The sequence below is a fragment of the Rattus norvegicus genome, chromosome 6 (genome assembly GCF_021556685.1).
Source record: "Rattus norvegicus strain SHRSP/BbbUtx chromosome 6, alternate assembly SHRSP_T2T, whole genome shotgun sequence".
In the NCBI taxonomy this organism is placed as follows: Eukaryota; Metazoa; Chordata; class Mammalia; order Rodentia; family Muridae; genus Rattus; species Rattus norvegicus.
In genome coordinates, this window is record NC_141539.1 from 106,339,082 (window position 1) to 106,349,623 (window position 10,542).

At 51.4% G+C, this 10,542-nt stretch overlaps 1 protein-coding gene across 1 annotated transcript in view; it reads left to right on the forward strand.

Moving 5' to 3' along the window:
- Galnt16 (polypeptide N-acetylgalactosaminyltransferase 16) overlaps nt 1-8,609 on the forward strand; it is an 81,263-nt gene extending 72,654 nt beyond the window's left edge. Inside the window, 3 exon segments of the mRNA NM_001100863.1 lie at nt 1,294-1,435; nt 2,050-2,175; nt 6,450-8,609. Of these exon segments, the coding sequence (NP_001094333.1) occupies nt 1,294-1,435; nt 2,050-2,175; nt 6,450-6,587 (406 nt within the window). The 3' untranslated portion in view covers nt 6,588-8,609.
- Nucleotides 8,610-10,542: the final 1,933 nt, after the last annotated feature.

Below are 10,542 nucleotides of genomic sequence, written 5' to 3' on the forward strand. Positions count from 1 at the left end.
AGTCATGAGAATGTAGTAAGTGTGCCTCTTCCTGAAGGGCAAGGAACCCATACTTGTTCATGTGGCACATCTGAGACACCAAGGAATTGAGAGTAGCAGTGTCTTCCCACTGTCAAGGTGCCTACATTTTGGATGGCATTTTGGACACTGGACCAGCTAGAGGAACTGAGGAACCCTGTGGTGAGGGATTCTGGGGAGATCGAACTAGGTCCTTCCTCTCCACACCCCAGACCTCTCCGCCCCAGGCAAAGAAGTGCTCTAACCCAAACCTGAACCCTTCCCAAGATAGGGCATTGTATTAAGTGTGCCCCGTATATCAGTAGAACGTGGTTCCTGCGATTGGTTCTGTGGCTTCTTCCTATCTAGCTGGCTCAGCTCCAGGTCAAAGGGGGAGGGGCCAGGAGTAGGTCAGACTCATGTCAATACCCCTCCACATGGATTCTTAGATTGCCCACATGACTCAGGTGGGTACCACAAAGTCTGAGAAGGCTAAAAGAGCTTCCACGTTGCAAGGCCGGCCGGCAGTCCTGCCACAGTGCTGCTCTGCGTCCAGGCCCAGTTTCAGCTGGCCTGCTAATCCGTTACTTTCACTAGGGCTGTCCCAAACAGCAGTGCAGACTGCATCGCTCCATTATAAGACGCTAGTCACATAGTGGCCATTGTAGACTCCTTACAGTAACTTCAGGCGAATGGAAGGAAGCATTCTAACCAAAATAGTATGCTGTAGCAACCCTCTAGTAGGTGGAGTAAGGCAACTTGAGCAGTGAATGCCACATCTATTTCTATGAAGGCATTGTGAGGTCCAATGGTAATCCTGCTTAAAGGAGAGCACTGGGGGAAGCAAGGGCAGACACACACACAGACACACACAGATATATGGGAAGCAAATAATGATTGTTCTCTAACATGCGTTCTTTAATCACAGTGAGACTAAACATATCTACATGGTTATATATTTTCAGTCAGCCTCTCCAACATCATCCCTTCACTGTCACTTTGAGGTCGGGTGTTGAAGCCACCTTTAAACTCCCAGGTGTCCACTTCCGGTCTAAGGAGTCCAGGGGTTAGGCCTGAGTGTCGCTTCAGGGTCCTCTGTGTCTCAGGTCTCCCATAAGAACCTATGGGGACTGAGGCTGTTTCTGCCTCTTACAACCCTGCTCTCACCACCCCACACCCCACCGCCTTCCCAGACTGCCAGACCCAGAGACCTCAGTAGCTGTGGCTGGCCTCTGAAGGAAGGGGTGGATAAGCAAGAGAAAAGGGAGAGCAGCCTAACACCACCTTTCTCCTCAGTGTCCCAGTGAAGGAAGTGCTCCCTGGTGTCATTAAGCAAGGAGTCAACTGCTTAGAATCCCAAGGCCAGAACACAGCTGGTGACCTCCTGCTTGGAATGGGGATATGCAGAGGGTCTGCCAAGAGCCCTCCACCAGCCCAGGTAAGCTGCTTAGGGCTAAGAACAGGATGGAGTCTAACAGGATGGAAGCCAGGAGTGTAGTTAGGGTTTCTCTCTGCTCATTTGTGTCCCCTCTTTCTATACCATCCATAAATCTCCTTCCCAGGGCTCCCTGTTTTGCTCCTGCCATGCCCGTTCCTTTCCAGCTCTGAGTCTCTCACTTCCTCTTCTGAAGGAAGAAATGCTGCCCAATTTATGCTGGAATAGAGTCTGGGTGTGTGTGGTGGGCTGCAGGTCTTCGGGACTCTGCGTGCATAGCTAATGCCCGAATGCCACACCCGCATCAGCTCTAGGGCAGGTTGTGGAAACCCCATCACAGACCCAGCCAGGTCCTGTACTGCTTCCTTCTTCCCTCTCTCCAGCATCCCTCGGGGCCTCCTTAATGCCCCTCTGGTTAGCTCCAGCAGAGTTCCCTCATCTTGACATTTGACTGTGAACATTTTCCAATGTAAAGCACGATGGAAACCGTGCAATGAATACTCTCCTTTAGCTTCTAGTTATTTGTAAGAAGTTTGAAGAGAGTCCTGGGTCTCTTTGCTTCATCACCCGTCCACCCATAACTATCCACCCAGAACTGTCCTCTCCCTGTCTTACAGGCATGGTTATTTAGTGATCACCTTATCCAGCAGCAGGGGAAATGTCTGGCTGCCACCTCCACCTTAATGTCTTCCCCCGGATCCCCAGTAGTACTACAATCATGTAACCCTAAAGAAGGCAAGCAGGTAAGCCTCCGCCAACAGGCACAGATGGCCAGCAGCCCCAAGGGACACTGAGCAGTTATGCACTGACGAAGGAGTCCCAACTTGAGGCGTGTGCTCCCAGATAAGCCTCTCGAATGAGAATCTGAGAAGCCTCTGGCATCGTCTAGGCCCAGCATATCATTTCACTCATGAGCAGACACTGCAGCTAAGTGTTTGTTGAACATTAGTCCTGCCAGTCTGGGGGCAGGAACAATTTGTCTTGCTAACGCTGCTTGTCAGGTCTTTGATGACAACTACAAAGCTCAAATACGAACTAGCTCTGATGCCCAGACTGTGCTAGACGGTTCCCATCCACAATCATCCTTTAGCTTCCTCTTCCTCCAGCCACCTGCTAAGATCGTTCTCAGCTAGCCCTGCCATGCAGTGAGTGAACTGAAGCTCCCTCGACACGGGCGATCAGCTCCCACAGCTGGAAAGAGTAGAAGTAGCCAGGCTCAGTGTGACTCCTGAGCCCACAGACATAAACCAGACTGAGTAAGGGTTTCTTGGCTGCTGGGCTCACTGGGAATCCGAGGTCTAGAGACGGTGATTTGCAAGCTCACGTGACTAGCCTCAGAGGTATCCTAGGAAACAGTTCAGGGTTACTTGTGGAAGGAAAATCTAATGTTCTGAGAAATGTTGTCACTTGCCTGTGGCACACAGCAGCCGGTGACAGAGCACAAAATACTAGATTGCAGGAGGCAGCCCCTGGTTAAAGGGGCTCCTTGTTTCCCAGAGCATGGGATCCAAGGCCCAGGCCGCTGCAGCCCTTCTCCACCCTGCTGGTAGCACAGCCTGCTTACAGCCCTGCAAAGGGTGAGGAGGGGCCTGGCTCTCAGCCTGGGCCTGCAGGCCTTCCACCCACGCCTCTGCTTCTTTGCCTGGGTCAATTTTTCTTTAGGGATGAGTGTCAGTTTGTTGCTCTGTGCTGGAAAAACAGCCAGGTTCTCCCTTCCAGCCTTTGTGTATGAGAATGGAGGCCAGGTGGCAGGGAAGCACACGATTTAGCCTGCTTGCTGGGCCTACTGGCTACTTCTGCTGGCTTTTGCCCTAGGACATGTGGCTTGGCCTTTGCCCTGTCCTGCTGTGGGGCTGGTGCAGTCTGCCCTTCAGCTGGAGCTTCAACCCCTTCCCGAGAGGAAAGCCTTGAGCCCACGAACACCTCTATGTTGAAATCAGAGCTTCCTGGTGTCTTCCCAAGCAGCCCCATTCTAATACTTCTCTATAAAAGCACTCCGTGGACCATAGAGACCCTTGCTGCCAATCCTGACAACCTGTTTTCCCAGGATCCATGTGGTCACAGGCTGCATGCATTCTGTTCCTACGAGCCCGGCTAGTGATTCCCCTCAACCCCAAGCACTCTGGGTGCCACATCTCTCACCACCATGTAGGACAGACAAACAGCTCCCTCACTGTCAGTCCCTTCTGGATTCTGGTCTCTAATTGGCCTTGATTCCAACCCATGCCAGTTGGGCTTCACATGTCTATGAGGCTCCTGAGACAGGGTACAATGGCGTCAGCAGGTTCTAGTCCAGCCATCCCCCATGTTTCTGGCTCATATAATAATGGACTGCTGTGCTGCCAGAGGATGTAAATGCTGAGGCTGGGGATAGGAGAGTACCAGAGCATGTATGATGCCTGCACAACCTCAGAGTTGAGTGGCTGAGAGAGCTGGTGAGAAAGACTGCCTAGAAGTTCTGGTAGAAGGGAGGGTTCTACCAGTGGGTTATTCATTTGCTCATTGCTTCCCCGTGCCAAGGAATGCACAGATCATGGACAAGAAGGGAAGGAAGAGCCTGGTTCGGCTCTCAAGGGACCTGATGAGGGAAGTAAAAGGGGCAGCTACTGCATTAGTGAGAACTGCATGCCAAGGTAGCGCTAAGCCTAAGCCTCACGGGCCAGGGGAAGCCCCTCTCCTTCTCCTTCGAGAGAAGAGGCTATAGTATTTCTAGACTGACATTGTTGGAGGTTTAGCCAATGGAGTCAAATGTGAGAGCCCATAAGAGCAACCAGATATCCAAATAGAAACTGGTGATGCAGGTATGCCTGTGGAAACTAAGCCACATTTTAAATAATACCGTCTCCACAGTTGAGTGCAGCTCCTCTCTGTCCCTTAGCTGCACAGTGAGAACACAATCTCCCCCAGAGCTCTTTGGCCTCCAGTCTCATGGTCGTGAGCTCTGTCACCTCTTAGGAAGATAAGAAAAGGGATATGGCTGTAGGGAAGGAAAGTAGGCAAGAAACAGAGCATTGACATCTGCTGCTATTCAGTCTTCTCCAAACCCAGCCTCTGCCTTATATCTCTTCTCCATATCCCATATAACACGCCATCTTCTATCCGGGTCTTTCTGAAATGATCTGCGGAAACAGCTTTCCCCCTTACACTGTCAAGCTTGGAAGAAGACAATTATAGGATCCCCTTTGTGACTCTGCCATAGGGGAACTCCAGTGTCCCACCCCCACCTTACTGCATGGCTATAAAGGTGGTGGCCACTTCCCACTTGAGGGTGTAGGTACTAGGACTCATGGTTCAGGCCAGGCCAGGCATGTAGGGTTGCAGGAAGAAGAAAGCCTTGTTCCCATAAAGAAGAGGTTCACCTAGGCCATGGGTCACTAACTTGGTGCCTGTAGGGAACTGGTAGAGGAGCTGCTAGGGGAGAGAAGTCCAGGAGCTGGAGGGTGAGAGCCCTGATGAAAGTAGAGATCAGGGGAAGCCTCAGCCCAGCCATCTGATAGAAACTGAACCCAGTGTCCAAAGGAAAACTGGAAATTCAGGTGTTTTGTGTGGTTTTAAAATGACGCCGTGCAGGTCAAATAAAACACACCTCCAGTTTGGACACAGCCCATGGGAGTGTTGCTTCCTTTGATCTCTAGGGTAACTTTATCCTATACCACAGAAGTGGTCACCCAGAGAGGGACAGAATCTGTTTTCAATGAAGGGGGATAAGGCCTGGGGCGATGACCTCACTGCTATTAAAGTGCTTGCTGCATAATCACGAGGACCTCAGTTTGGAGTCCCTGCACAAGAGGCCAGGCTCAGCCTGTGAGCCCACCACCCGGGAGCGGGACACAGCAGGATCCCTGCAGCTTGCTGGCCAGCCAGTCTTGCTGAATTGATGTGCTCCATGGTCAGTGAGAGAAAGACCCTGTATCAACAAATAAGATGAAGTGATTCAGGAAGACACTGGTACCAACCTCTGGCCTCCATGAGGACACATGCTCTCACACATGCTCACACACACACACTCACACACACACACACACACACACACACACAAAACCTCTGGCCTCCATGAGGACACATGCTCTCACACACGCTCACACACACACTCACACACACACACACACACACACACAAAACCTCTGGCCTCCATGACGACACATGCTCTCACACATGCTCACACACACACACTCACACACACACACACACACACACACACACACAAAACCTCTGGCCTCCATGAGGACACATGCTCTCACACATGCTCACACACACACACTCACACACACACACACACACACACACACACACAAAACCTCTGGCCTCCATGAGGACACATGCTCTCACACATGCTCACACACACACACTCACACACACACACACACACACGCACAAAACCTCTGGCCTCCATGAGGACACATGCTCTCACACATGCTCACACACACACACTCACACACACACACACACACACGCACAAAACCTCTGGCCTCCATGAGGACACATGCTCTCACACATGCTCACACACACACACACTCACACACACACACACTCACACACACACACACACACACACACAAAACCTCTGGCCTCCATGAGGACACATGCTCTCACACATGCTCACACACACACACACACACACACACACACAAAACCTCTGGCCTCCATGAGGACACATGCTCTCTCACACATACAAACACACACATACACACACACAAAACCTCTGGCCTCCATGAGGACACATGCTCACACACATGTGTGGGAAATGCACATGCTTACACACACATGCACACACACACGCACGCACACATATGTGTGCATGTACACAGTAAATAAATGGGCACTGTGTGTTGTAGACATATGCAATTTTGTGTACACACTCATGAAATGAAAGTACAAACTACTTTTCAGCCCTGTGCTGAGCATGGAGTGCAGCCTTGTGCACATTGGGTGAGCACTGTGCACAGAGCTCACCCCAGCTCATATATTGCTATTTCTAATCATTTTCTTCTTCCTTTCCCCTCTCCCTCCCATCCAGAAATGGAGAAGGAAAGGATCTTTCATCCAGCATTCGGTCAGTGGCCTCTGCCTGGAGACAAAGCCTGCCCAGCTGGTGACAAACAAATGTCAGGCAGATGCCCAGGCCCAGCAATGGCAACTGCTGCCACACACATGAGGGTAGCCCCCAGCCTCCTGTACCTTCTGCATGAGACTTGGGGACCGGAAGGGGTTAGGGTGGGGGAGTGTCAAGCGGGCTATTTTCCATCTCCTCACATTTCTACTGGGTCATCGGTACACACCCCAACCACGCATTTCTCCAAAGCTAGTTCAGACAGGGTGCAGGGGCATGCTCCATGCCCTCTGTGCCACCCCAGTCTTACCCTGGGAGAGGAGATGGTTAGTACGCAGCTGTCCTGGGCAGAGATGTGGCAGCTGCTCCTGGCCCTTTGTCTTCTCCCTTGGCCCTACTGGGGCTCCAGGCAATGGTGTGTGGGCACTGCCCTTGTTGCCCAAGGGAGACAAGGACAGAAACCTGCAGAAGAGCCAAGTTGGGTCACGGGGCTAGCCTGAAGTCAACACAAGAGGACAGGTGGCATCGTGAAGCTGAAGGCAAGGCAGCTAGAGAGCAGAAAGGGTTGAGAGGCTCCGTCCAGTGGGCGGGCGAGGGAGGGATGCATCCTGGGAGCAGAGGATGGGGATTCACGGAAGACCATGGATAGAGAAGCAGCCAGCTGTGATGTGCCAGAAAACCAAGGTCTCTTTCCAGGACATCCTCCTGTTCCTGAGCCCCAGGCCCCAAGCCCAGCATATGCCTGCAGCCCCTCTAGGTGACCGCATTCTTAGCAAAAAGCTGGAGAGGGATCTGGGGTATAATTTATTAAGTAGACTCCACTTCCGCTTAGCTATATGTCAAGCCAAGACCTCACGCTTGGGCCTGTCCCCTCTAACTGGCTCCCAGTCATGCACCCTGAAATACCCTCATCTTTACTGTTTTGGGCTCCCACTTTTTCAGAGGTCTTTGCCTCTATAAACACAGCGTCATGGGGCAGGGTGGCTAGTCGGAATTGGACCCCCTTTCTGGAGTAAAACCATTCCCAGTCAGTAGAGACCAAGCCACCCAGATCAAAACTTCATGCAAAGACCTCTCGCCGAAAGCCAGTGGTTGTAGTAGGCTGCAAAGCTGGCTAGTGGCTCTTGTCTGTGTGCAGAATAACCTGCTCTCTACTCTCCCGCTACTAAGAACACGGAGGCTATAGGTTGCTATCATTCTGGGATCCTGTCCTCCACACCATTGGCTTACAACCGCATAATCTTGGGTAAAAGACCCCAGAATTCTTGGGGTCTCTTACACCAAAGCAAGCCCGCCAAAGGAGACCAGTCTTACCCCAGGAGCACCCAGTCTTTCATAAACCAGACAGCCAGAGATTCATAGGGAGTCTACACAGTCCAGAAAGACTAAAAGTCTCCAGAATATTGCGTATGCATACACATATGCAATTACATAGGTGGAGGTAGAGCCTGGATCTTCCCTGCTTCCTGGTTTCCAAAGGATCTGATCCTCTGCTCTGGACTAGCACTACCAGCCATGTGGGTCTCTGCCCCCCATCTCCCTCTCTGCTGGGGCCCAGCCTGTACATCACCAGGTGTTAAACACCAAGTACCTGGTTTGTAGTTCTGGAACGTTCTCCAGCAGTTTCCTTGCACCTCTGGCTCTCACCAGCATCCTCTCAGCTGTTCTGTGCCAAATATGTCTGCAGCCCTGGGCTCAGCACAGGGGCCCCTCACCTGGGCAGTGACTGAGCTTCGCCCATCCTGTTACGATGTCTTATGTACACCCTGCTATTTACAGACCTGGCCTCGGATCATGTGACCCTCCGGGAAGAGTCCAGAGAACTGAGGCTAAGGCGGAGGCTTTTCTCTAGAGGCTTGGGCCCTGTTCCGACGTGGACTTTGGGGCTAGGAACCTGGGCTTCTCTCTGTGAATGTAAGGACAGCTACTCAGAGAGCCTTGGTGGGGGCCTCTCCCCATTTCCTGGGGTCAGACCCGCTCAGCACTTGGCAGCTGCCCCGTGTGGGGACTCAGTCCAACTCTGTTTTTGCTTTTCTTCTTGACCAAAGCATGTGCCACCCAGCTGTCCAAAAGGACACCGTCTTTATGAAACACACCTGGAATAAAACCACTTCTTACATGTCCACATACGCTGGTGCCTTTATTTCGGACTTTGCAAGCATTCAACTAGCTTCCCCTGCCTGGGAGTCAGGTCTGTGTCCTGTACAAGTGAATGGATCTGAGCACGGGGGACAGCTACTCTGTAGGGAGCCAGCAGGTGTCCTTGCTACTAGGGCATGCTGGGCCTTAGGAAGCAGAGTAGACAGACTGAGCCCAAGTTCCTTGCTTGATCACACAGGCCCTGTTGCTGCTTAGAAACAGAAATCCAAGGGCTTCTCAGAGTAGACATGGCCATCCCACTTTGCTTGCCTTTAAACAATTCTTTTTTTTCTTCCCTGGGAGCCATTCTAGTCCCTCAGACCTTTCCCCTTGCGCTATACACAGGAAAGCATTCAGGCATGATGGTCTTCCTGGGTAAAAATGGTAAAAGCATTCTAGAAGAGTCCCGCCAGCCTAGGCTTGCTTGATCAGACAGCAGATGCTCTACCTAACAGTTTCCATGGAAACCAATAGACAAACTTCACCACTTCTCTGATCAGAAGCTGAACCTACCCAGATAAAAATAAGTCCTGACTTGGTGTGCATATAAACTGCAGTGGGCAGGCTAGAGTGCTGCTAACAACACGCTCCCCCACTGCACACACGTGCCTCACATATGCCTGCAGGACATTCAAGGGCTGGGGACACAGGAGCAATGTTTGCTAGGGTCAGCCCCCTGCTTGTCCAGGAGAAAGCAATTCCTGAGTCCTGGACTGTGGCTTCAGTTTTCTTCATTTTGTCTGGCTGTTTCACAGACCAGTTCATTGATAGAACTCAAATGTTCCCCGCAGACCCACACCCCCCACACACACTCACTTGGCTGAGATTTTCACCAAGGTTCTTCTTTTTGCTCCCCACTTGTGAGAAATTATCCAGACAGTTCCACTGCCCTTCAGAAGGCCTCAGGACTCTTCCACAGCTCTGGCTGGGGTGTGGTCCTCTCCCACCAGGGACCAGGAAAGGAAACCTGGAAGGGCTAGAGTTTACAATGTCCCTATGACCACATCTAACTCTTGACTGGTGTTTGTCCTCTGTGCTGGTCTGAGTCACCACTCTTCCAGGAAGGAGGGGCCCCAGACAGCTTCTCTCATGGTAAGAGGACTTCCCTGCCAAGAGCTCAGTTAAGGCCTGGTCATTCAGAAGGGGATGGGTTCTCCTGGCCAGGGGCTACTGGTAGAGTAGGTAGCAAAAATACACACACACACACACACACACACACACACACACACACAAACACAAACACACACACACACACACACACACACACACACACACACACACACACACACATCCCTGCTCTATACCAAACCCTTGTGTTGAGTGGTGTGAGCCAATAAGACGCTCAATCCTTCTGAAATATGATGCTTCCTGACAACTTCAGGTACCATCTTGGGTGATGCCTACCTTGGGCTGGGTAGGTCAAGGGAGAACGAGGCTGGGTTCAGTGGTTACCTTGTGAGTGGCCTAGACATCTGCTATGTACACAGCAGAGTGATGACTCAGACCAGGCCATTCCCACAGAAGGATCTGAAAAAAAGCTACCAAGGTCAGGCCTGACATAGTAATCAGAACTGGCTTTTTGTTTTGCTCTGTTTTTCATTCTCCTTTTAAGGGGGCCTAGGAGACTCAGTGGCCCTGGGTGGAGAGAATGGAACTGAGTCATCTAGAAGCCCAGGAAATACTTGTTTTCTCCTTGCTCTCTGCATTTCTATTCCCCCCAAGCCATCCTAAAACTAAGCCTGCCTTGTGACAGTTGTTTTTCAATAAAGACTGTCTTAGTTAGGGTTTTACTGCTGTGTACAGACACCATGACTAGTGCAAGTCTTATAAAGGACAACATTTAATTGGGGCTGGCTTACAGGTTCAGAGTTCAGTTCATTATCATCAGGGTGGGAGCATGGCAGTGTCCAAGGCAGGCATG